Here is a 26736-nt window from a genome sequence, read left to right as displayed (position 1 = left end):
TAGTGGAGTTGTAACACTTGGGTCGCTTGGGGAAAAATCGCGCGAATTTTTAATTTTGACAGTTTAGATGCCAGATCGGTTCGATTTTCCCCAACAATTGTCAGATTTAGAATAAATTACAAGTAGCTTAATTTTTTAAATCGCTAAAAAAGCAGAAATAACATAATGTTCTACATGAATAGTATAAAACATGTAATAAGGTGCATAAAAGTACTGAATTTCATCAAAACTAACTATGTAATGGCTGATAATCGTTGCGATTTGTTGTCCGACGTTTTCTGTCAAATCTCTTATAAAATTTGGACAGGCCGTTCGATAAAATCACTTACGAAAAAGCGTTACCATCAGCCTAATTTCGTCGATATAGAAGATTAAACAAAAATTTAAACCCCAGCTCAAGGCGCTGCTCATACCTTGTCTGCACGGCAGTGTAAAGCAGCCTTCAGCGATTGTCTCAAGCACTGGATTGGCTCCGATAGCCACCGAATGCGCGGGCTGCCACTGAAGGGTTCGTTGCGTCCGTGCCCATAATCCGTGTCAGCTCGATTATCCGGCAGGAGCTAGAAACGCATCACGAAACACGAACCCTAAGCATACAAGTCCAGTGACGCTCTCGCAAACAACGCGCCCGCTCCGACGCAGGGAAGCCAAACGACACATCACATTGCAATTAAAACCGTCTACAGCTCCTGTAGACTGCCTCTGCTTCTATCAACCTATCAAACGTCGTATTTCAAACCTAGCAGCGTCCATCCGTGTCTCTCCAAGTTCTGTGCTTGCGTATCCGTGGCTGTGTGTGTGTGTGTGTGTGCGCGTGGTTGTTCGGCATCAATCTAGTTTAGTGGCGCGTTGATTGTGTTCATCCCTTTAAACCCTTCGCTGTGTGAGTGTGCGAACATAGTTTCAACATGAGTATGCCCGATGTTGTCGACATTAGAAATGAAATAAACAAAGAGCATGTGCGGGAGAGCTTGGACCGGAACGGCGACGAGCAACAGCTGGTGCAGGACGTAAACGATGCGCTCGGTACGCGCAAGGGCCAGTAAGTAATCGGGCGGCGGCGCGTCTATCCCTTTCCTTTGTGTCTGGTTTGGCGACACATCCTCAGCCCCACTCCCAACGCTCTTTCCCGTTGATGCATCTAACGTATACCGCTTTCTCTTGCCAATCCCCCTCCCTCCCGCTGTAGCGATCCCACAAACCATCTCGTGCGGGCGCGGATGCCCGTCGAGCGGTACGCGTGCGACTACAACATGAACCACAAGCGGCGCGGGCTGGCGCTCATTTTCAACCACGAAAACTTCGACGTGCCGCAGCTTCGGTCGCGCGCCGGAACGAACGTGGACTGCGAGAACCTGACCGCCTCGCTCAAGGGTCTCGACTTCGAGGTGCACGTGTTCAAGGATCTGAAGCTCCGCGACCTACAGAAGGAGGTCGAACGAGGTAAGCGCGCCCGCTTCCTGGCATGCTCGCCGACGCGCGGCTACCCAGCATTGCTAAATCAAACCAAACAAAGAGTACGCCACAAGGGCGAACGAAATGCCCATGCACGGTTGCAATCGAGCATAAGGGAAGGCTGCCTTATATGTTGCTGCCGACCCTGTCTCGCTCGGCTATCTCGCTCGCACACTCTGTGTGTAAGGGCAAAAGGGTACTCCATCGGCGGTACCATATTCAGCGAGGAGTGATTTACCAAATAGGGGTTTTCGTTTTTCAGTTTAGGAAATGAAGCATTGAGCCGGGGGACTCCGGGTAGATACGATTTTTTTTGTTCTCATGGTCGCATTAGTTGACCTATTGGTTGTTCTATTGCAACGGTGACAAACTTTTGAACGTTTTTCCTTCGCGTCTCGTTCATCTAGATCAGGATTTTTTTTTTAATTTTCACCATACATATAACACCTTTCCGTTTTAAATGATGTCGATGGGTTTCGAACAGTTCGTAACATGAACAAAATGGTTAAAGTGTCTTTATTTTATGGCCAAGATTTAAAGCGGCTTATCTTATATCTAGCAAACGATTGTTGAATGCATCACTTTCTTCCCAAAAAAACAAAAACTCAAAGCATTATACCTGGCCACAAATAACTGATTCAGCAATAAGAAAAACGTTTCCGAGTACCTGCCACAACTGCTTGATGCGGAGGTGTATAGATATCATAAAATGGATGTTATACCTGTCTGAGTGGATGAGGTTTGTATTCAAACTGGTGCGACATAAGGTACCTGAATAAAAGGGGTCTTTGAGTTGTTTGCTGAAATTATTATTATTCTTATTATTACGGCACTAAAAAACCCGTGTGCAAGTTTGGCCTAGCTTGGCCTAGTTTGGCTTAGCCAACGCTGGGCTTAAATTGCTAAATTGGACAATGGTGAAATTATGTTATTGCTGGACAATTTCCATCATTCTTGATGCTTTTCGAGCATTTAGTTGAAATCATTTGGCTACTCTCGTAATTCCTCTAAAACAATGACTTTTTGCAGAGTAAATTAGGCTAGGAAGCCTAATATTACAAAAATTATAAGTAGTTAAATTAGAAAACATAAATAGTGATTGTTGTTCGTCGCAATCCTTTGCGAAAGTGTCCTTTTTCACAATTAAATATATTATTAATAGGCTATTAAAATATAAAAAAAAAAACAGATATAGCAACAAGTAGATGATGGATGCAAATGTGAACCAATTTTATGTTGAATTTTGTTATTGTCAAATCTACATTGAAATGATTGTATTCCAAACTTATTTACTACTACTACCACTCTTCTGCGAAAGGGCGCATTATTACGCATTATAAATGAGTTTGGTTAGTCTGAACTAGTGATGAGTAAAGTTGGCAAACACCCAAAGTCAACTCCGATCCTACTCCGATAATTTAGGAAGAACTCCGGACGGTAGGTCCGATATTGCCCGGAGTCGGCCGGAGTCTTTGTCCTCCAAAGTCATTCAGAACCGCCTGAAGTCAGTCGGAGTTGTTCGGAGTCATCCGGAGTCATACGAAGTTTTCCGGAGTTATCTGTAGTCATTCGGAGTTGTCCGGAGTCAGAATCGTCCAGAGTCGGAGTAGGCCGAAAACAGCCGGTGTAATGTCTGGACGTCTCCGGACGACTCCGACTCCGGTCGACTCCAGATGACTCTGAATGACTTCGGATAACTCCGGAAGACTCCTGCTCCAAACAACTCAGGACGACTCCCGACGACTTCGGGCGGAACTAGTGGTTCGGATTTCGCCGGAGTCGGAACCGGACTAAAAATAGCCGGAGTTGGTTCGGAGCCGGGGGTGCGCTCCAAAAAGCAAATCACAAGTCTGAACTTTTCAATCGATACTAGATTAGGAAGGGTTTAAAATACTTTGTATGTATTTGGCAGGCATTTACCACGTAGTTTGATATAGTTGCATACGCATCGATTGATTTCTTACGCTCTCTGTTCTCATTTATGGTTGCGGCAGTTTCACAGATGGACCATAGCGACGCGGACTGCCTGCTGGTGACGATCCTGTCGCACGGCGAGCTCGGCTACCTGTACGCCAAGGACTGCCAGTACAAGCTCGACACGATCTGGACGTACTTCACGGCCAACCACTGCCCGTCGCTCGCCGGCAAGCCGAAGCTGTTCTTCATACAGGCCTGCCAGGGCGACCAGCTGGACGGTGGCGTGGTGCTCGAGGCGAAGGATCGCACCGAAACGGACAGCTCCTCCTCGATGCTGACGTTCAAGATACCGATGTACGCTGACTTCATGATCGCCTACTCGACCATACCCGGCTTCTACTCCTGGCGCAACACGCAGAAGGGCTCCTGGTTCATCCAGTCGCTCTGCCACGAGCTGAACCAGAACGGCCGCAAGTACGACCTGATGGTGCTGCTCACGTTCGTCACCCAGCGCGTCGCGTACGATTTCGAGTCGAACACGCCGGACATACCGATGATGCACCAGCAGAAGCAGATCCCGTGCACCACCTCGATGCTGACCCGTTTGGTGTACTTCAACCAGAAGAAATAGTGCTAGAGGGAAAGCGGGGAGCAACAATGAGCAAGTGTTTTCTTTTTTTTTTTTTTGTTTCAAATTCATTGCTATGGTTCATTTTTATTGATGTCAGTCACTACTGAAGTTTAAAGGAGTTTTTCTTTTTGTTTCTTATCAGTTCCCATTCCACGACCTTTATTTTTTTTGTTTGTTTGGAGGCCGTTGTGGGGGTCTAATGTCCCAAATACCCACTTTGGCGCTACATTTCCCACGGCCTTACCACCGTGAACATTTACTTTAACTTTCCCAATACTTCTAATACTCGTCTAGACGCCCGCGCTGGGACAAACTGCCATGCTGCCGCCTGCCCCACGTGTGAGGGGAATTTCCATTTGAATTGTTTTCTTTTGATCCCGTTCACTTTATTTTAGCGTAAGGTGCATATTTTCGCACATTATATGTACATCAAAACAATATACAGTCTGTTCCCGAGTTACGCGGTTTGTGCGTTCCCGAGGAATCCGCGTAACTCGAATATTAGCGTTAGTCGAATTTCGCGGTTTTCGGCCAAAATACAATTTGTTACTCGGTATTTTTTATTCAATTTAATTCTTTTATACACTTCATCGTTTATGCAATATGATTTGTGAAGAACTTTCTGATATTTTTGGTTTTTAAGTGGATTAAATTTGTTAGCAAAAATGTAATTTATACTGCATTGGACAATTCTTGAAGCAAATTGTACTGATTTGACATTTGATGCGTCAAATTAACAATTCCGCGTAGCTACGAATCCGCGTAAGTCGAGAACCGCGTAACTCGGGAACAGTCTGTATATCAATCTCCAATTCCATGTACGTAACAAAGCAACATCTGCACGTGCCACGTGTGAACGGAATTTTTAGTTTAGAGGGTGCTATTATTTTCACACTTTACCTTTTGGTTTTATCCCACCCCAGATGATGGCCTTAGAAATCGAATTGATCTCCCCTAAATTAATGTTTGCACTATAACAGTCTACAATTCCTTTGCACGAAAGCAAACCGCTGCGCAACATAGTGTTTAGGCTAGCTTCGTAGCGGAATTTTTAACATTTTAAAGACGCACGACGGAAGTCAATTTTGCGGAGTGCTAGTGAATTTTTCCGTTTACTTAACATCCTTTACTTTAGTAGAAATTACTCTAGTTATCATTTAAATATGCTACAACAAAAACAAAAACTATGAAAACGATCATTTTAGCTACGCAAAGAGAAATACACATAATCGTAAGAGATGAAATAGCAAACTCTCGTGGAAGCGGCATACCTATCGTCGGGACAGCAAAATATCGTCTAAGCAGCATACGATGGTTGTATGGAGTGATGATTCGGTGTAAGTGATTTTTTTTTGTAAAAAAAAGGTACTCAATTTGTAACCTTTAAATCGTCAAAGACAAAAAACAGCCAACAAATCTAACCTCTCAAGTAGCGCAAGCGATAGGCGATACAAAACAGGAAGGAAAGTTATTGTGCGCGCGAACAGTTTGCACACACACACAGCACAGGAACAAAATCGCAAATATCTAAAAATTTATCCAAGTTATAAAGAAGAGCGAAGTGCCCAATGAATGAGAGGGGGAAGGTGGGGGGAGGAGAAGAGGGGCAAAACTATTTTTTTAAACAAAATCGAAATCGAAACGTGATAAAAATGGAACTAAAATCTAGAATGAAACAAAACCATAAAACAAAACGCAAGCATATTTACACCATTAGTTAGGGCTAAGGCAGATACCTCATACCGGGGCTGCACGCTGTGTACGCGGTAGCACGGAAGGGTACAGAGAGAGGGTGAGTTCAAGATTTCTTACACATTTTAGGATTAAGCAAAAACACATACACACAAAAAATGCATAAAATACATTCAAAAACATATAGCTCTTATACATATTACCTCATAACATTGGCATGCTCCGCTTAATAATAGAGATGCAGTGCGGAGGTGAGAGAAAATGGGAGAGGTTTAAAATAAAAGCTACAGCTGTACAAAAAAAATAATGTTACCTTCGGCGTGTTTGCTACTTTTTCTGCTGCACTACATGTATCCGAAATGCTGCGATTTGTAGGTAAAACGTTCGCCCCAAAGTGAAACATAACCGCACACATCCGTCTGTTTTCTGTGGTTAGCGACGAGCGGTGCTTAATCTCCCTCACAATCGCATGTCTCACAAGCAAAATCGTCATTAAAATGCTCTTATCGCGTACGCAGCGGGACAATTACGACTGGGATGCAATCATTAACCGAATCAAATAGCGATGGTGAGGAAGAGAAAAAAAAACCGCCATCCGATTCGATTTTCCGCCGTCGAGCGACAGGCAGGGCACGTTTAGGCAGCATACGAAAACGGTTGCCGGCGTCTTTTAAGGTCATATCAATGTTAGCGTCTCGCTGGGCTTTGCCCTTCACCCTGTCCGCACAACCGCACAAGCGCGCCGCATTCCTTTCCCTTTTCCGTCCATTTATGTGCAATCAAATATTGATCACAACAGCGCCCGGTAGCAGTTTTGTTTTCCCTTTTTTGGGAAAAAAGGAATGGCTCGCCACGATACAGTTTCCCCTTGCGCTGAGCGCGTGAGCGAGAGCTCGAGAGAAGGACGGAGCTGAGAGGAGAAAAAAAAAGAGCTGAGCCCCGTCACAGTAGGACCAAAAACGGCAAGGAGCTTTGGGCTCTGCTTTTCCTGGTCGTGCCTTACTTGCTCATTATTGTGTAACTGCCCCGGGAAAGGCAATGGGGGGGAAGGCCCTTATAAGCCCCGTTGTTAGTTCTTTCGATTTTTATGGGCAAATGAAAACAATTAGATTTTCTATATTTTTTTTCGTAACTGGTGAAGTGTGTCTTGTGGGCTATGGAGATTTTGTTTTTTTTTTTTTATTTTATCAATATCAGATCAATGAATATTTGAGAGTTCCGCCGTGTGTGCTTTTCTGTGTCACGCGGTCGTCTAACCACACGCACACACACACACACACTAACACACGGACCGTCACGGCCAGTCGTGTCGTGTGATCATATCATCCGACCAGAATCGTCGGGCCCGGAGTGTCGTTGTCGTTTGCTTTTCCTCTCCCGTTTTATCCGCCACAACCGACCCCTACCCCCTCCCCACCCACGCCTTCACCACAACGCCGCCAGCGTGTTTGCTTTTAGAAGGACTTGTACGATGACGACGATCGGCCTGCCAGTGTTTAATAAATATGGCCAACAAGTTCACGGGAAAGGAGTCAGGGTGGGGGGAGGGGGCCGTTTCTAGTTGGAATATCGTTTCCGTGTGGCGGTTTGCCGACGGGGGAGGAAAAAACACCATCACAGCTCGCAACCGTGCTCGCCCCTGCTCGTGCACGGTCTCCCACACGGTCTTCCCGCCCGTCGCGCTCTAGGTTATCATGCGGGGCGAATGCAGCTCGGACACGTTCTCGATCGGCGGATAGTGGGTGGAGGAGGGCGGTCCCCAGTCGTGCAGGCCGCCCGAGTTGGCCAGCCGGTGCGTTAGGCGATGGGCTATGCTGAAGCCGCCGCTGCCTTCCAGCTGCGTCAGCACGATGATCACCTGTGGGTCCACGAGAGCAAAAGAAGAGTGCGGTTTTTTTTTATTAAGACACATATGGCAAAAAAATTCCCTAGAGGGGGTATGCACCTGTCGCTGCAGCGGTGGAACGGAATCGACCGTCTTCAGCTCGCCTCGCGTCGAGACGACGTTGTAGCTTTCCTGGCAATCACACTTGACGTGTATCCACTTGTTCTCGTGCCGATTTTCCACCATCACGACCAGTCCCGCCCATCCCTGAAACGGAAGGAAGGAATGTGAATGTTAATTTTGAAGTTTTTTTTGCAATGTTCCGGTTAGTTTGTCATTTTTTGACAAATTTAAAGTACACTGATAAAAGTGACCAAAACGAACTGCTTTAGAACTAATGTTATGCGTTTGTGTTAATATTTTTTATCGTTAGAAAAATACGCAAATAACGGATTGCTTAGAGGTTTGATAAAGGAACCATTAATACATACGTTTACCCAAAAAATGCAATTAAATATTTCAATAGCAACTAAAACACTCAAAAAAACAACAACTAAAAGTTTGTTGGTTCGCAAAAAGTAATCGTCTATCCGGATTTTGGCTCATCTATGCTGGCCAAACACTTCGTAGACACAAATTAAATGTATTATTATGAATCTGCTAGTTGCTAGATTCAAAATTAATGCATTTCTGTTATTTGAATTGCATTTTAAGTGGTCAGAGAGTCACTAAAGGTAGAGTGAATTAAATAAGCGTAGCATGATGGCGGAAATTGTATCTTAAGCTTGTGCATAACCTATCCGAACCATTTTAAAAGGCTGTAAGACATGTACGAGACCACATTCCTTCGTTTGGCCATATTTCTGTCCCGAAATGTGTGTCAAACTGTCAATTAAGCAGCCATCCTTGACCGTTAATTTTTAATGTCCAAAAAATTCAAATATATTCCAAGAATCAGTGCATTTCACGATGGCCAATAAGATCAGGAGAAGAGATGGTACACATTTGGTTGATGCTGAATTTCATTGTAGCTGGTCGTGCTATGGCTTGAATGAGTGAGTTATTACGAAAATGTTTTGTTGTAATAATACCATACGCAGAAATTGCCCAAATCTGGAAAGGAGCAGGGAATAACTCAGGAATTCATTTCAAATTAGGCTCTATTAACATATTAAACCCATTTTGACTCGTCTAGGTCATACGGCCGCCGTCTAGTTTTACGAAAACAGTCTACTAAAATGCACCTAACGGCTAAGTAGACTAAGTAGACTAAGTAGGCTAAGTTTACTCTCAATATGATATCAGTTGCCATGTTTTTCATTTGAACTTGGCCACGTGGTGCGAAAATGGAATATTTCTACCAGAGATTAATTACAACAAGTCTTGTAAGATAATTGGTTAAAAAGTACGCCCTTTTCATAGTTTAAATGAGTATATGTGGTGATCATGTAGTCACTAATAGACATAATTGTATTCAGAAACCAGATCGAGAATTTTCCATAATAAGTTTCCATAACCTGTTTTTAATAGGCATATAACGCCAGAAGCCAGATAGACTAAAATACTTTTTCGTAAAAAGATACGATACGAGCTGTCGACTGTACCACGAGACAGGCCCCATAATAATGTCTAATAGAATTCAAAGGCAAAATACAACTTTCAAGCAGCAATCTAGTAATAATGCTCAGCTCGAATCGAGTTTAAGAATCGCATAAGCCTGTAAGCATTGAATACGAGAAAACAGTGTTCGGGTTCGTTCACTTTTGCCATTTAAAATTTGTAGAAAGAGCTTCATCTATTACCAATGAAAAAAAATCAACTACTATGAAGCCTTACGTAAACAGAAATCAATGCATTACAAATCCCTTTTACCCTCCATACCTTCGTCAGGTAATACGCGGTCATGCCTTCCCGGCCCTCGTGCCGCTGCCCCTTGGCCAGCGTCAGGTTGATGATGGCGTCGGCCAGCAGGAATGGGGGCGGCGTGATCTGCTCGACCAGCAGCCGCTTGGAGCTGTGGATCGCCAGCACGCACTGCGGGTAGTGCATGAAGTCGTCAATTCCCGTGTGCCAGTGGTTGAAGGCGAGACATACCAGCATGTACAGGTCCGTTTCCAGCATCTTGTGGCAGCCGACGAATCCACGAACCTGTGTGGAGTTGCAAACAAAAACAGAAAGTACTGTGCTGTGGGTTTGCTTTCCAACGCGTTGCCTCTCCCCGTCCATTACCTGCCGCTTGCTGTGCTCGACCAGTCGGCCCACCTCAGGGTTGGCGGGGTTTCGCGTCCGGAACAGCACCACACACAGGTCTAGCTGGGAGCGTTGCGATTTTTCCGAATTTCTGCAAGCAAATGGGAAAACGGACACAAACACAGACACAAGTTTAAGTTTTTCAGACGCGACAACGCAGCTGGACGATTGTTTCCTACCGTTGCCCCTCCTGGAACAGGGTGAACTCGGCCTCGGTCGGTTCGAGCACGGTTATGAGCACGCAGGACAACGCGCGGAGTGGTTGCAGCGTGCCAAACAGGCGCACCTCGTTCCATTCCGAGCGCACCTTGCAGATGTCGATGCAGTCAAAGTATCTGCGGATAGGTGTGGAATGGAAAAAAAGGATGGATTTGCTTCTTCTGCTTCGGTTCAAATGCATTCCCCCACTAGTACCCTGCTTACCTCAGTACATCTTCAAACGATATCCAAAACACGCCCTCCGAACCGCCATGCGGCATCAAGCTGTCGCGCAGCTCGTCCGTCCACAGCTCGGAATCATCCGACCAGTCGCCTGCGAAGATGAAGGTAAGGTTTGGCGTAGTAATGGATGTGTAGTGATGATGGAATCGATCCTGAATGGTAGGCTCGGATTCAGTTTCCAGAATCGATTCCAGAATCGGCTCCGAAATTGGTTCCGGAATCGGTTCCGGAATTAAAATCGGCTCCGGAATCGAAATCAGATTCGGCTTCGAAATCGGAGTCGGTTTCGGCACCTCCAAAGGAGATTCTCCATAAGAATAGACGTTTCGATCCAATGACACTACGTATTGATAGCCGCAAAGAATCAAAATTTACTTGTAAACGATCCATTCTCATGGAGATTGCCGGACTGTTTTTGCTTCTGAAACTTCTTATTTCAATTCAAGAACTGATTCTAATTCTGGAGCTAATGCCAATGCTGGAGTCAATTCCGATTACGTTTACGGAGCAAATTGGGATCGATTTCAGAGCCGATTTTGATTCCAGAGCCGATTCTAGAGACGGAATCTTCGGAATCGACTCCGAAATCGGAATTGGCTCAGGAATCGGTTTCGGAATTGAAATCGGATCCGGAATCGAAATTGGTTCCGGATTCGGATTTGGCTCCGACATCAGAATCGGATAGATCCGATTCCGAGCTTCCACCACTAGTTTAACCACCCAGAGAGAGAGGGAGAGAGAGAGAAACGCAAGTTTCCCTGCGGCTTGCACGCGGTACCTTACCTTGCCAGGAAAAGTGTCCCCACGGGTTGCGCAGCTTGAGTAGCCGGTGCCCCTTGATGTCTCGCACGTCCAGCACGGAGTAGGCGTGGCGCGGCCGCAGCCCCTTCCGCTGGTACTCGTCCTCGTCCACCTTCATGTTGCCGCCGCCGCAGCTCGCCCCCATCAGGAACTTTACCAGCCGAGAGCTGAGCAGCTGGGCCCAGATCAGGTCGCGGTCGAGATCGTCCTCGCTCGGCAGTGGCAGTGAGCTGGCCTGCAGTGGAATGCTTTCGCACGGTGCGCCGGTCAGCGTGGCGAGGCCCTCGATCGCCCGGCCCGACACGAGCGCCTCGTAGCAGCCGTGTATCTTCGCGACCGCCTTCTCGATCAGCGGCACCCAGAGCTGTTTCCGCTTCGCCTGGGAGTAGACGAGGTGACCGCGCTTGTCGCACGGCAGCAGATCGTCCACCAGCACCGTCGTCCAGCGGCCGTCCTTACACAGCTTCACCTGGTACGCGCCCTGCGGGCAGATCTCCTTCGTCAGCAGCACCTCCTTCACCAAGTCCTCCCGCTCCGCCAGCACGGCCAGCGCGCTCAGCAGCCAGCAGTTGCCGAGCACGCCCTGGCAGATGTCCGACGGCAGCGGCGTGCGGAAGACGGCCCACTGCGGTGCGGTCGACTGGTTGCCGCCCTCGCACAGGATCTCGTTCGGCCGGCGCCACTGGGCGACCGGGTTGCACTCGATGTTGGACGACGGCTGGTAGTAGAGGCTTTTCATCGCCGGCGGGAACGAGTCGTCCACGAACGCCTGCCCGTTCTCCACGCAGTACTCGATGATGCTTTTCCAGCGGTTCAGCGCCTCGAGATCGTCCAGCTGGCGCTGGTTCTCCTCGAGCCGGTTGCTCTGCTGCAGCTGCTGGTGCTGCTGCTGCCACACCAGGCAGCCGGTGTCGATGTGCCGGTGGCTTGAGCAAATGTCGCACACCACGCACGCGAGCGAGTTTTCGTACGTGCACGCCGGACACTGCCAGGTGCGCTTCGGTATCGTGACCTGCATCGCCGGCACAAGCGCTTTCGCTGCACCGCCGGACGGCTGGTGCGCCGGCACTGGGGCCGGTGGATGGGCCAGCGGTTGCTGCTGCTGTTGCTGCTGCTGCTGCTGGTGCTGTAGCTGGTGTAGCGGCTGTAGCTGCTGCTGCAGCAGCTGCTTTGGAATGGCACCGGAATCGATCGGCGGGACGACAGCCGCACTGGACGCTCTGCTACTGTTCGACTGCTCGTCGCACTGGCCCAGTATCAGGCGGTTGGTGGCGAGCGACTCGTTCACCAGCACACCCTTGCCGGCAGGGCGCGCCGTCTTGCAGGCGCTGCAGTCCGGCTGGACGATCGAGTTCTTGAGCGTGCACTTGTGGCACGCCCAAAATTCGCCCTTCTTCAGCGTCATCTCCTCCACGTTGCAGATGCTGCGCAGCTTCGAACCGCCGCAAGCAACGCACGCGAGCGCGGCGCTCGAATTGACGAGCGTACACTTCCGGCAGGACCATTCCTTTTCATCGGTCCCTTTCGATGCTGCTGAGGGGAGGGGGGATATTATGAAAATGATTAGTAATCGTTTTTGAAAGGGAACACGGGCAGAAACGCAGCTTACACTTTGTGCACCACTCGTCGTCCAGATCCTGCTCGAAGCTCGCGATCGGCACCCGCACGATCGCTGGAATATTATCTAGCTCTAGTATCGTGGAATTCTGATGCGTGCTGTACTCATCCATTACGGAGAAAATGTCATGCTCGCCACCGTGATAATTTACTGCAAAATACAACGGAGCAAGAGGCGGAAAAATGCGTCATTATTATTACTGCTGCCTGTCGCGTTTCCGCGCTCTGCGTCTGCTTGTCTGCTTAACCTTTATCAAAATTATTTTTATAGTTCGATAGTTGCTTATTATATTTGCATTTGGCGGCTATCTTCTCGCTGCCCGCGCCAGTGCTGAACGATTCGTCATCTTTCTCTGCTTTCCTGCAGAAAACGGAACAAGGTGGGGCAGGGTTTCAGTTCACAGAGTGTTTTAGTGTTAGACGGCAACTGCCGGCGGTCTGCCTTACCCATTTTTACAGCTCACCGGTGCCGGCAGGTTCGCGTACTCGTCCCGCAACGGGTCCTTCGCGTGCGGCTGCTGGCCGACGCTGGTGGTCGGTGCATTATTATTTACAGCATCGCTCGCTAGCTTGTTTTTCCGCTTCGCCTCCTTGTTGATCACTGCGTAGATTGGTTCGAGGGCGCCGCCCGACGAGGCCGGATACTTTTTCCCTACAAAAAAAAAAAGAAACAAACAAATACTGTAGGTAAGTGGAACATCGAATGGATGAAAATTCTCGAGATAGGTTTGAATTTAGTAATTTTAAAGAATAAATTTGCCTCTAAATGGATTAAATTAATTTATGATCCAATGAACCAATAGCAATGTTTCATTGTCGTCATATAAATTACTTGATACATCACATGCAGGGAAGTGCATTATCAAATAATACACAAAAACCTCAAAAAAAAAACACTTCACTTTGACGTGACCTCTATTCCTTACTTGACATCGATCATCAGCTAAGGTGATTTGGAGAATAATTTTTCAAATTAAAAGCATTTCCAGGAAGATATTTCAAATGACTATGATGACTATCTAATTAGAAAAAAATGTCATGAGCATCACGAAATGCTGACCAACGAAAACAATAACATATCATAACATAGCTTGATGCTCATTGCTAATACTGAATGAAAGTGCGTCATAACATGCTGAACACGACATGCGAGTGCTTGAGTCAACCGTGATACTCTGACTCGCAAGCTAAGCTTAATGCCGCCACAGGCCTTATGTATCATGACAAAAAATAATCAGAATCAAAATGAGCTGGGTTTCTCGCTCTGTTTGACCCGACGGACCTTCAAACCAGACAGAACAAGAAAGCATGCTCATTTTGTTGCTGTGTGTTATCACAATTGAGTACGTGATGCTGACGTGGATTTTGTTTCAGACAGATTTTATTTCTGACATCGACAGTGATATTTTGCAACACTGTTCTCGTCATTCTCCACTAATTCTTGGAGAAAATGTGTTCGTTTGGTTCAAAAATTCAGTGGTACCGAAGCTGTCATTCGTCCCCGGGAACCTTTCACTAATTTCATAGTCATCTTAAGTAGTATTCGTGTCGTGTGGTCTTCTACGTATTAATTTATTATTTATGGTTCGTTGAATTTTTATCTAATAAAAAAATATAGATTAAGATGTAGAAAAAACGTTAATTTTTTTTTACTTTTACACTCTTAAATGACGAATGTTTTTTTCCATGAACGAGTTGACCCTGGGCGAGTGATTAATCCCTTTTCCCTGTCAAACCACAACTCGCTATGCGTTAATTTCCGCATTTTCCTAAAGCAAAAAAAGTGACAAAAAGTAATGGAAAAGGTCATACCTGTCTGGCTGTGCGCCGCCTTGCCCTTGCCATTCTCCTTGAGCCGCACGTTGATTGTGGCGTTGTCGCTGCACCGGGCGGAGGACGTGGTCGACGGTACCACGATCAGCCCGCCCGTCCGCTTCGTGATCGTCGTAATGCTCTGGCCCCTGCCCGGGCCTGGACAGTCGCCACCGGTTCCCTCCTCCTTGGGGGCGCGGGCCGGTTTCGCCGGTTCCCGCCGGCAGCAGCAGCAGCACGCCTGGGCCGCCGTGTCGCCCTCGAAGCTGAACTGATTGTAGATGCAAAACCGGCACCGGGCGGCCGCCCCGAACTGCTCCATGCTGCGGGCGGGCGTAAGGCGCAACGAGGCGAACGGTACCGCCGTCGAGCCGCCCCCGCCGCCGTAATAATGGTCCGCGGTCCGCGGCGTCGCCCCGGGCTCGGCACTGCAAGCAAGCGGCGTCAGTGGCTTCCGTATCGTGTCCTTGTAGACCGGCGCGCTCACACTCAGTGCCTCACAGTTGATGCAGTGCCAGGAAACGGTGCGATTGTACACCCGGCACCGGTGGCAATTCCATTTGCGGTTGATGCTCGGCTGCGACAGGTGCCGTTTCCGGTTCCAGCAGCAGCGCGGATCCGGCACCGGATGCACGAACGATCGCTCGATCTTCTTCCGGTTAATGTGTTTGTGTGCGAGCGCTAGGCTGTCTATCACGCGGAACAGGCAATCGTTCGACACGAGCTTTCTGCTGGCCGGGTGCGCGTTTAGTGATGATGTTTGGTGGTAGTGGTGGTGGTGGTGGTCGTGATGGTCATGGTGGCGTTGGTGTTGGTGGTCGTGGAGGGAAGAAAACAAAGAAAGAGATACAGAGAGCGAGCAAAAGCTTGATGTGAGTGCGGGGAAACACTGTGCGCAAAGGTGCGGGAAAGGTTTGCTCTCCCTTGCTGCCGGCCATCGGGGATAGAGTGGGGTGCGGTGGTGCAGCAGTGCATACCGTACCTATTCACATCCTTCATGCGAACGCACGACGACGAAACGGGACCGCTGGTGGCGTTGCCACTGGTGGCCAGTATCGGATGGTGCAGCAAGCTGCCGACGTTGCCGTTCGTTTTCCGGCTGGTGCGGCACCTAAGGCAGCGGACGCTCTCCGTCGGGTTCAGGTAGTTGCATTTCGTACAATACCACTGGAGCACCGATGCTATCGTACCCATTTTGACACATTTTACGTACGGTGCATGCTTTACCCCACTGCGGCTGTGCTCCCGACGGCCGACCGTGCCATGTACTGCACGGAACACCCGGGGCTTGTCCCCGTTTGCTGGCCCCGTGTCCTCGTTTCTGTGTGTGTGCGTGTTTTTTTTCGTTCCCTTCACGCCTTGGGCCCTCGAACTAGTTGGCTGCTCTGTGGCCTCTGTGTTTTTGTTTCACGCACGGTATCGATTCATCGGGCCTTTGGGTGAAGAAAATCCTTGGCTGTCAAACGGTTGTATGGAAGAGGAGAAAGGGGGAGAGGGCAAGTTTTGACAGTTCCAGTTCGGACTGCCTAGAGCACGGCCTCAGCTGACGTACGGCTGTAGCTTGCGGTTGGTTGTATGCGCTGACGGTACGCTGCGCTATTGCATACTTTCGGGCGCTTTTCCCCCTGTCTAGCTACGGCCAGGTGCACATGCAGGTCGTTTAAATGAACGGTTGACAAGCTGATACATAACATGGCACTCGGAATCGACGGAATCGGTGCTGTACTGGTCAAGAATGGAGATGCACGACATGAAAACGAAATTCACGAAATTGTTATTGATGTATGGGATAGCGAATAGATGCCTTGTTATTGGAATCTCGGCATCATTTACTCCATATACAACAAGGGAGACAGGTTGAACTCAGTGGCGGATCTAACGGTAGGCGGACTAGGCGGTCGCTTGGGGCCCCGCCGATTTAGGCCAATTTAGAGAGAGACCAATCAGAGAGAGACATATAGTTCCGAAACTCACATACGCCTCTGAGACATGGAAACTGTCCAAATCTGACGAAACCGTCTTAACCGCGTTCGAGAGGAAGATGCTCAGAAGGATTCTTGGCCCCGAATGTGTGGAAAGACAATGGAGGATAACGACTCAGGAGCCGGTACCTGTACGAGCTATACGGACGATAGCCCGGACGAGCTATACGAGATGTACAGCGACCTTACTGTCGTGCAATATATCAACCTCGGCAGGCTCCGGTGGGCTGGCCACGTTGTACGCATGGAAACGAACGACCTAGCTCGTAAAGTCTTTTTAGGACGTCCTTAAAGACAGAGGAGGCGTGGTAGGGCCAAATTGAGGTGACAAGATGGCGTGGAGGTGTCGGCCATTAAGGCCGGCGCGAGACCGTGAAAAGTTTCGGACACTCCTGAGGCGGATAAGTAAGAAAGTAAGTATGTTTGGTTTGGGGAAATCAATAAAAAATATCATTGCTCTCTTTTCATAGAAAACACAAAACGAATGGCTGCATGAGGGAACAAAGCACAAAGGAATTTTTCAATGCGCAATGCTCAAAGCAAACAAATAATTCGTTATTATAAGTTATTTGGTTTCAATTTTGAGAAAGTATCGAATATCTATATAAGCTATAGAGCCAGTAGCTTGGGCAGAGACGTCGTTGGAATTGGAACTAGAATTGAGATTTTCACTAAACAAAAACAGCCGAGTACGTTGTGACAAATATTCAATTATTTTATTGAAGTTTCACTTGGTTTACACTAAGGTACAGGAAATATTAACACAAAAAAGAACATTAAATCTCTTCCCACATACGCTCAGGCTCATACGATTGCACTCATTACGCGGAAGCGGCTTCCTACCACCCCTTCACCCGACCGTATTAGTATTGCTGGGGTTCTCACACGTAAACATACAATTTGGATGAGTAGATGCGGCCACGGGATCCACGTCCCGTTTGGGCTGGTAAGCTAATCACGGATAGTATCCCTCAGTCTACCCTAAACTATTCAACAAATCAAACCTTAAGCAAGCTGATACATTTTCAACCTGTTCCTTAATCTAAACGGGTATCTCCGTCGGGGTTCCAAATTCATGTTACCCCGGAACGCCCGAGTTTTAAAATTATTGCCCGTGTGTGTGTGAATGTGCTATCCAATCCTAAACTTACCGGCCGGGAGAGGTGGCCGTGGGTCGCTGACACTCCCGCACGTGCGCTACTTTACAAATTGAACGCCTTCACCTCCCGTTCGCTGTTTGCCGGCTCTCTAGTTAACGCCCGGCTCGTAGTTTTCCCGCACGTACTTCCGGAAGTCAACCCGGTACACGCTGTCCGCCGACCGGTCCGCGCCGTACTCCGGATCGACCTGGTGCACCGTTTCCCACCGCCAGAGCAGCCGGGAGTGGTACGTCTCCTCGAACAGGGCCATCGTTTCCGGCTCGTGGTTGGCCTGCTCGAACTGCTCCGGATACCGGGAGCTCTTCGTCTTCACGTGGTAGTAGTAGAACATGCGGCGCGTCTTGGACAGTGACTTCATGTAGTCCGGCTTGGTTTCCTTCAGAAACAGCAGCCCGTACGGCACGTAGAACCGGTCCGGATCGATCAGGTTGCGGACGCGGTAGCCGAGCCGGGGCGGCCCCGTCTTCAGGCTGTACGTTTCGAGCGAGCCGAAAAAGTGCTCGATCTCGTGCAGCCCGTACAGCCGCTTCGCCCGTATCTGCACCGTGACGGCGGTCCCGTTCGTGCTGTCCGCCACCGTGCCCTTGAGCGGTTTGTTAAGCGCCTTGGCAAACTGCTGGCAGCGGGCGAGCCGCTGGCGCAGCGGCAGCCGCCGTATGTTTTCGCCCCCGAGCAGCAGCCCGTCGATGATGTGCAGCGTGTGGATGACGATTTGCGACTTGCCCTGGCCCTGCAGCTCGCGCACGATCTCTGCGTAGATGATTGTGCCGGGCGGCAGCTCGATCGACACCTCCGTCACCGGTATCCAGCTGCACTGCTTCGGCTCGAACCGGTACACCTCCTTGCCGCCCTTGCCGAGCAGGATGGTGCGCAGGTTCTTGCCCGCGTTCTCGACCGTCCCGATCGGCACGAAGCACCAGTCGTACACGGACGGGAAGGTTTGCCGCAGCTCCGGGTTCTGCACCCGCTTCTCGACCTGGCACACCTCCTTGGTCAGGCTGTTCCACTCCTTGTACAGCTTCGCGACGTACTGGTCCGGGTCGCCCTTGTTCGCGAACTTCCTGATGCCGTCCGGGAGCTTCCACAGCGCGAGACACTTCTGCTTCACCTCCATCTGGCGCGGCTCGGCCAGGTCGCGGTTCCGGCAGAACGCGGCTATCTTGAGCAGGGCGGCGATCTGGTTCCGCCCGATCGCATTGTTGCTGTCGCACACGTACCGGTGGAAGGTGGCGTCCGCCCGCAGCACCTCCTCCGACACGAGCTCGAGCGTGTCGATGTTGGCGTTCCGGTTGTCGTACATCTGCCGGTTCACGTCCTCCAGGTGCCGCTGGATCAGGTCGGTTTGGGGCAGCTTCCACTTGCACACCAGGTAGCGTTCCGAGTTGGCCGGCCGGCTACTGTTCGGCTTGCAGATGGAAATCTCCCGAAAGCACCGGTACGCCAGGTACACCAGCCCGACGCTGAACGGCGTGAACAGGTCGAACACCTTCATCACAAAGTGGCCGTCCGGGCGCACGATCGCGAGCGCCACGATCAGCTGGCACAGGTACAGCTGCTTCGACAGGATTTCCTGCTCGTTCTCCTGCCCCTCGACCGAGAACCCGCCGTCGGCCATCATCAGGTGGACGCCCGTCTCCGTCTGCGTCATCACGTACTCGGTGAAGCCGACGATGTTGGCCGGATCGAACACGTTGCCGTCCTCCTTCGGCCCGTAGTGCGGGTCGAACGTTTCCGGCGAGCCGGCGGAAAAATCGTCCAGCCGGAAGTCGTACGCCCCCTTCAGCGTGAAGCCGAACCCTTTGGCGTACCAGCGCTTGCGCCACAGTACGTACTCGGAGAAGCCGCCCGGCCCGGCACACACGTCCGCAAAATAGAAGAGATCGTGGTCGCGCACCAGCGGCTGCCCGTGCCGGTCGACCGGCGACGTAAGCATGAAGCCGAACATCGAATCCATGTTGGCCATCTTGACCGCCGCCCGGTTGATGAAGATGTTGCTCTTGATCAGCTCAAACGGGTTTGACTTCGAGCGGGCCTTGCGCATGTCGTCCGCGCCGAGATTGTTAAACACCGACTTGCTGGCGAGTATCTGGGCCAGCACGTCCGGCTCGCAGTACCGGTGCTCGTCGTCGATCAGCAGCTTGCGCGGCCCGACCCGGATCCACGCGTCCAGCTGCTCGCGCGTAATCCCCGGCGAGCCGGCCTCGGCGTGCACGTTCACCAGCCAGCTGCACACCTCCGGTATCTGGAGCCGCTCCTCTGCGCCGTCCCACTGTTCCGCAGCCGTGTTTAGCTCGTTTAGCTTCATGCCTTCATTCGAAATCGGGGGAAAGTTTGAAAGAGTGACAATTAATCAATTAATACAACCGGATGGGTGACCTACGTTAGACGGAAAGAAAAGTGTTGCAATAATGATCGATGGCTAGAAGCATGGTATGGGAAGTGCTGAATTCTTTCATTTTTCCAACGATCCGAAACACCGGGTCATATTCAAAAGTTTCCCAATTCCCATGATTTTTTGGTGCGTTCCCACGATTTTTTGATCGTATCCCATACATTTTTAGTTCGTGCCAATAATTTATTGGTATTTTCTGATTGGATATCAATACAATTGGACCAAAAAATTCGTGGAACCAACCAATAAATCGTGGGAAACCCTGTAAGGAAATCAAACAACAACGAACCTTTAAAAAATCATGAATCTCTACAGATTCGCGAATCATTGAAGATTAATGAATCTCTACAGATACGCGAATCTTTGAAGATTCATGAATCTCTACATATCTTCAGATTTATGATATCATCACGAAATCACGAATCTTCAAAGATTCATTAATCTTCAAAGATTCACGAATCATCAGAGCCATGAATCTCTAAATTTTCTTGAATCTCAAAGGCTTCATGAATCTATAAGCTTCATAAGTCCATTAAAATCCATATATCTCCAGGGATTCATGAATCCTTGATGTATGATGTATGTATGATTTCTAAAATATAGAATTTGCCCAATCCCAACTTAAACCTGCCCGTTGTGGGTTCAAGTCTCCCATGGACCGTCTCCCCGTAGCAAAACAAACTATCCGGCTGCGTAGTACTTGCCAAGAAGTCTAGATAGCCTGTATAGGCTGGCATGACCACATAGGTTGTTACGCCAATAAGAAGAAGCTTTATGATTTTTTAGAGATTCATGAATTCCTACAGATTCGTTAATCTTTCGACATTCGAGATTCTTTCGAGATTCTTGAATCTTTGAAGATTCATCAATATTTGAGATTCATGACTCTTTCCATCCGAAATTCAGCTTCATTGAATCATTCCAAAGATTCATTCAGATTTACCCAACACTAATTCCTAGCTGTTCTGACTAAAAAAAAAGCACATCCCACATCGTTTAGGTCCCGTTTTTCCTACTTAAGCCCGCGATAGAGCCCCAGTGAAATTGATCGTGAAATTTTGGGTTTTTCTGCTATATTTCAATAAAATTTTAGCAGAATTTGCCTTATCGTAAAGGATATTCAATTACTCAATTATCTAAACTATAAAAAATATTGTATTAATAAATTAAATGCATTTCCTTGCGATTCCTCGCTTTGCGCACGGTGAAAAACAGTTGTCAGCGGGGAATCACAAGTAGATGTATTTAATTCAATAATTTCAACATGTTTACGACCTAAATCATTGGGGAATTGAATATCCTTTTTTTGGTGTATGATAAGCCATATTCTGATAAATATTTAATAAAATATTGTATAATAACCAAAATTTCAGGTTCACTTTCACGCAAGGTCTAAGCGAATCTTTTACAAGTGGCATGCGTTTAACATATGCATATACATAACTTTTGCATGCACTGCAAAAGGTAACCTACCCAAACCGCTCCGGCCCTTCTGCGAGGACGTTTCGATCAGATCCACCCGGCCCTGGCCGGTCTTGCCCAGGCCGGTGCCTGCCTTGTACCCCATCTGCTTCATCATCCGGAAGGATTTCTCCGAAAACTGTGAAAACGGAGCGGCGCCGCCGCCGGCGGCGGTGGTGGCCGCGGCTCCCTGCGACCCGTCCATGGCGGCCGGTGCCATCGACATTCCCGACCGCTTTTGCGGCTGATCCGAGTCGGAATCGCTCGTGTGCTTGCGCTTGCCGTTCTTGTGCGAATCGTCGGACAGCGTCTCCTGCTCCTCGGCGGACGAATCGGCCGACAGGTTCGCCGAGCTGGCCATCGTCGCTCGTCGTGTCGCTTTCTGGCTGGGTGTGTGTTTGTGTGGTGCGGTCGTTGCTTGTCCGACCCAAGCTCCTACTGCTGCTGCTCCGGTTGCGATGTTTGATTGGTGAGAAATGCCTCCAAGCGTGTCTACTGCAGCACCAGCGTGGCTGCTGCCGGCATTCTTGTTTTGATAGAGGCTATTTTTACGGCTATTCCAACGGCTGGTGCCGATAAACACTCTGGTCTGCGCGTCCTCCTGCCCACCACCCGATGCCTGATAGTGCGGGCTGAAGGGCTAAAGTGCGGGCTGCGGTGTAGAGATCGCTTGGGTGATAATTTCGATGCCTGTGAGAGCACCACTGGTACCGCACGCGAAGCTACGGCAGGATCACATGCCCCTCCCCACACGTTGCTGTCCACGCGAAACTGCTGCGGCTAGTGTGCAGAAGAACTTCCGGCGCGTCCGGCGGCCCGGTGGCGGCAGAAATAAAGCTGTAGCTTTGGGCGCAGAACCCCCACACAGCGTACGGCAGCGGCACAACACAACTGTGTAGCACAATGTGCAACGGTTGGTACTGTGAGTATGTGTGTGCGTGTAAAGGGATCGAAGCAAGCGGGACCAAGGTAAACACACGGTGTTTGTACGGTGCGCGAGCTACAGTGGAAAATGGAGAAAACAGTCTTTCGCACGTCTCGAGTGCTCCGCGCCATCAAGGTGGATTTAAAAATATCAGGTGGTGGGCTCTAGTGCATTTTGACAATTCGTCACTTGACGTAAGGTCCCCAGGATTCAAACTTTGTTTACATTTATTAAATTTGTTCATATAATTTATCTACCCCATTTTTTCGATTAAATATTCTTTAAAAATATATTTTGCACTTTGCGAGTTCTTATTAAACATTAGAACATGGATTAAAGTGTGTTATTTTGTTTTATTCCGTGAATTTATTCTATAATTCATTGTGTTTTCGACATTTTTGGAGATAAAAATTAAGAAAACATTATTTTTTTCAATTTTCACATAGATTCCTTATTATCTACGAGCCGCATGGACAATTTACGTGTGATTAGAACTCATACTCACATGATTTTAAATTTCGTGCATTAACAAATCATCAAATCTTTTGTAAATATATCTCATTTTTTCGATAAAATCAATAGACACACAAAAATGCACATAATAACAAATAAATCTGTTCTATTTGCTAAGCTTTGTGTGCGAAAACCAATGTTTAACGGTTTTAAAATGACGTAAAGTCCCTCAACTATGGCGACTCCCCAAAGGCCCTTATCCACCACCTGATATTTTTAATCCACCTTGCGCGCCATGTGCCAATAGCTTGAGGTTGAGCTGAGGTTCGTCGGAATATACATCACACCTTGCAATGAACAAAGCAAAATTTTGATGCAATGTAATTTACTTCTTGTTGGACCATCATTACTTATAGCCCTGTCACTGGCAACCAAAAAACATCATATTCCAAGCAATCGGGCTACCCGCGGGTAGCGCAGCGACTTTGGAGGCTTATAACTTTTGAATGCGTAATCCAATACCGTTGCAATATTCTGGTGAAAATTTAATAAGCTAATGTAGTTTCTATGAATTTACATCGATCGGTTCGACTCACCATCGTTTTTATGTTAAAGCTTTTCAAAGTTGATAGGATATTCTAGGAAAAAAATACAAAATTAAAAAAAATATATTTTTTTAACTACTTTACAATATTTTAGAGCAAAATAGTTTTGATAGTTTTGAGAACTGTATATTACACATCTAACATAAATTTTTCAGAATTTTTCTACGAGCAACTACAAAGAAAAATGAATTTTAATTTTAATAAAAACCGTTACATTTTTACCCTTCCTGGTAGAAAGTCACCTACATTCATACACAATATTAAAATTCAGGCTCTTTACAATGTATATTCAATACAATTTATCAATAGAGACCATTTTATGACGTTTTGTGTTTCTCGCAATAACGTATTTTATAAAATTATGATGACTGGTTTGTTGTAACGGTTTTTATTCAAATCAAAACTCCTGTATCTTTTTTATGGTTCATAGATAAATTCTGAAAAAAATATATTACACGTGCGGTGTAGAGATCTAAAAACTGTAAGAGCCATATTTCAGTGAACGTTTTGTAAGTTTTTTACATTTTGCAATGTAAAAAAACCTGCCAGCTTTGAAAAGCTATATCATATAAACGATAGCGTGTTGAGCCAATCTATGCACAATTCTATAAACTACATTAGTTCAATTCCATTCAATTCAATTTTCATCAGAATATTGCATCGATATTAGATTACGCATCCAGATTCAAAATTTTTCTAGAATTAATGAAATAAGTCGTCAAAATCGATTTGACTGCCGTGGAATACTGCTGGGAATGACTGCTTTGACTGCTGGGAATAGGAATAGACTTCGATCCAACTCCGACTGTTGTTAGTCCGATTCCGACTCCGGCAAAATAGAACCACTAGACCCACCCGTTGGAGTTGGAGTGGCCCGGAGTCGTCCGAAGCGGTCCGGAGTCAGGAGTTGGAGTCATTCGGAGTTGTCCGGAGTCGATCGGAGTTGGAGTTATTTGACGGAACGACTCCGGACAACTCCGGGCGGCTCCGGGCGACTCCGAACGACTCCAGACGACTTCGGATGGCTCCGAACGACTCCGGATGACTCCGAACGACTCCGAACGACTCCGGGTGATTCCGGGAGGTTCGGCCGTTTCAGGACGATCCGGATAACGCAGGGCGGACCTACCTTCCGAAATCGATTCCGAATTTATCGGAGTCGGATCGGAGTCGATTCCGGATTTTTACCAACTTTACCTATCACTAGTTCCGTCAGCTTCAGCGCCAATGTTATTCGCCGTTCGGTCATGAAACTGATTTCGGTTTCTACTATTTGATTAGATGCTCAACCACTGGGACACTGTATGTAAAAAAACGATTACAAAAAACTCAAAACCATTTTCAATTAACCTTTAAGTTGGCAACCGGATACCCGAGTATTTTTTTTAACTTTAAACTGCAATAACTTTTGATTCATTGCTTTTATTGACCTGAAATTTTCCGTAGCCTCCCAACTTTTAATTTTCTGATTTTTTGGTGCATAAGTTGTAATTTTAAACAGCCTATAAGTATTTTATTTTGATTTTTTTAACTTTACCACGTAAGTTGGCAACCAGCATACCCGGGTATTCAATACATTTTGTATGGAGAATGACGTTTCTTTTCTTCCTCTTTTCGTATTGTGCTTATTTTCGAGTCAAATTCAAGCGATTCCAAATTTCAATTTGACCGTTATTTTTATAATAAAATGAATAAACTAAATGAATAAATGAAATAGAAGAGAACATATGGTCGGCATTACTTGCTTACAGCATTAAAATATAGAAAGCATTGTTTACCTATGAAAATCGTTAATTTTTTGTATCAAAAAGTGTGGAATACCCGGGTATGCCGGTTGCCAACTTACGTGTGTAAATCTGGTTGCCAACTCTACGGTTAATCCTTTTCGGCACGGCCTACACCTCCTTGAGCAACCTTGGGCAAAGGCTTCCCGCCAGTGCTGAACTGTTCACCATAAACCCGTGCACAACTGTCATCCGCTCGCCAAGCAGAGTGGCCAGATTATTTTTAGATTATTAGTGTTGATAGGTGGGGGGGGGGGGGGGGGGTTGTCGGAGATGCAAGCTAATCTGTCCCATGAAGAGCAGCACGAGAAAATAACATCTTTGAGCGTTTCTACATACACCGAGAATGCAGCTGAGAAAATAACTGACAGCGTGCTTTGACAGCGACTGACAGCATTTTCGGTGAGAGAATTCTCCTCGGCATGCAAAGAACGATGGAGCTGAGAAAAAATTGAATTGGCAGTTTATAGCGATTGATCAATCATAGTTTGTATTTTTGCCGTCTAATAATCGTAGAAATATTATTAAACAATAAAAGAAACTTTTTTGACTTAATTTTAGCGATTAAAATGGATTTTTTCAACATCATTTTAAAAGTCTCATCTCAGCGCTTTTCAGAGCTTCTACACACACCGGCGTGAGAAACCGATTGTCAATTTTCTCACAGCCATCTCTCACCTTCAGTCTCGGTGTATGTAGAAACGCTCTTTCATTTATTTAAAGGAGATAGTTTAGATTTGGTTCACAGCGGTAACATGAGGCCTTTCTGAAGTGTCGATCGGAAAATTGTACTTGGGAATTTAACCCAACAAATGATTGGGATGCTCTAGCAGCAATCGAACGCGATATCGAACATGAAAAATAAATGGGATTTTACATGTTCGATGTGATAACCCACAAATCGAACATGTGAAGTCCTATACATTTTCCATGTTCGATGTCGTGTTCTATTGCTGCTAGAGCGCCGGGTTACATTCGGCCTCAGCACAATTTTTCGATCGAAAAAATTCGATCGATCCGGCTGTCATTTTGGTGTCATTTGACACTCATTTCGCCGCCAAGGTGTTCTGGTCTTTTTGAACTGGTTACTGGTCTTTTTGAAAACTGGTATACCATGACACTCACGAGCAAAATGAACTATGCTACAAAAATTCGATCGTTCCGCTTTGTATGGCAAAAAATCCGCAATTCATTGAGCTGCGGAAATTTTCGAATATCAGAAAAATGTCATAAATCAAGGTTAATGGTTTTGAAAAACGTTATGTAAAAGCGAGTTGGTAATTGTTCTGGTTCTTTTTCAATATTTTGGATGATAAAAAATCATTTATTAAATATTTAAAAAAATGGTTTGCCTACACTAAGTACAGGCGGTCCCCGAGATACACGGTTATTGGGGACCGAAAACGGCCGCAAAATACCGCGTATCTCGAATTTCCGCGTAAGTCGAATCTCGTGATTTCCAGCCAAAATATCACTTATTTTCGTGCAATTTTGCAAGTAGGGGGTGGTTTTAGCCACCAAATTAATTATTTG

At 47.3% G+C, this 26736-nt stretch overlaps 3 protein-coding genes across 6 annotated transcripts; 1 reads left to right on the top strand and 2 right to left on the bottom strand.

The window, feature by feature from the left end:
- Nucleotides 1-501: 501 nt before the first annotated feature.
- LOC1277339 (caspase) lies at nt 502-4111 on the top strand. The gene is made up of 3 exons (XM_316795.5): nt 502-1042; nt 1190-1443; nt 3450-4111. Exons 1-3 carry the CDS (start codon nt 909-911, stop codon nt 4001-4003), a joined length of 942 nt encoding a protein of 313 aa, XP_316795.2. The 5' UTR covers nt 502-908; the 3' UTR covers nt 4004-4111.
- A 2734-nt stretch (nt 4112-6845) lies between these two features.
- On the bottom strand, nt 6846-15920 carry LOC4576096 (calpain-D). Of its 4 annotated transcripts, none has more exons than XM_061661662.1 (12): nt 15424-15920; nt 14442-15169; nt 13077-13281; nt 12878-12990; nt 12622-12780; nt 10995-12545; nt 10194-10302; nt 9950-10105; nt 9750-9861; nt 9402-9668; nt 7641-7787; nt 6846-7553 (listed from the first exon to the last, which is right to left on the bottom strand). In XM_061661662.1, the coding sequence occupies exons 1-12, from the start codon at nt 15633-15635 to the stop codon at nt 7380-7382; spliced, it is 3933 nt and encodes a 1310-aa protein (XP_061517646.1). In that variant the 5' UTR covers nt 15636-15920; the 3' UTR covers nt 6846-7379. The 4 variants fall into 4 exon arrangements, with proteins under 4 accessions (XP_061517646.1, XP_061517660.1, XP_061517637.1 ...); XM_061661676.1 differs by having other exon boundaries at nt 10995-12542; XM_061661653.1 differs by having other exon boundaries at nt 14442-15172; nt 15424-15917.
- A 1193-nt stretch (nt 15921-17113) lies between these two features.
- LOC1277337 (cap-specific mRNA (nucleoside-2'-O-)-methyltransferase 1) lies at nt 17114-22447 on the bottom strand. The gene is made up of 2 exons (XM_316791.6): nt 21449-22447; nt 17114-19890 (listed from the first exon to the last, which is right to left on the bottom strand). The coding sequence occupies exons 1-2, from the start codon at nt 21795-21797 to the stop codon at nt 17672-17674; spliced, it is 2568 nt and encodes an 855-aa protein (XP_316791.5). The 5' UTR covers nt 21798-22447; the 3' UTR covers nt 17114-17671.
- Nucleotides 22448-26736: the final 4289 nt, after the last annotated feature.

This window comes from Anopheles gambiae, chromosome X (assembly GCF_943734735.2).
Source record: "Anopheles gambiae chromosome X, idAnoGambNW_F1_1, whole genome shotgun sequence".
Taxonomy (NCBI): domain Eukaryota; kingdom Metazoa; phylum Arthropoda; class Insecta; order Diptera; family Culicidae; genus Anopheles; species Anopheles gambiae.
Note: the sequence above shows the minus strand (reverse complement) of the source record. Positions and strands in the feature narration are given on the sequence as shown.

Coding starts and splice junctions, on each gene's coding strand:
- LOC4576096 (XM_061661653.1), bottom strand. CDS start 15,635: ATGGGTACGATAGCATCGGTGCTCCAGTGGTATTGTACGAAATGCAAC. Junction 12,546..12,621: donor CGACGAGTGGTGCACAAAGT/GTAAGCTGCGTT, acceptor CCCTCCCCTCAG/CAGCATCGAAAGGGACCGAT. Junction 7,788..9,401: donor CCGCGTATTACCTGACGAAG/GTATGGAGGGTA, acceptor CTTCCGTTTCAG/GGATGGGCGGGACTGGTCGT.
- LOC1277337 (XM_316791.6), bottom strand. CDS start 21,797: ATGGCCAGCTCGGCGAACCTGTCGGCCGATTCGTCCGCCGAGGAGCAG. Junction 19,891..21,448: donor GAAGGGCCGGAGCGGTTTGG/GTAGGTTACCTT, acceptor TTTCGAATGAAG/GCATGAAGCTAAACGAGCTA.
- LOC1277339 (XM_316795.5), top strand. CDS start 909: ATGAGTATGCCCGATGTTGTCGACATTAGAAATGAAATAAACAAAGAG. Junction 1,043..1,189: donor CTCGGTACGCGCAAGGGCCA/GTAAGTAATCGG, acceptor CTCCCGCTGTAG/CGATCCCACAAACCATCTCG. Junction 1,444..3,449: donor ACAGAAGGAGGTCGAACGAG/GTAAGCGCGCCC, acceptor TGGTTGCGGCAG/TTTCACAGATGGACCATAGC.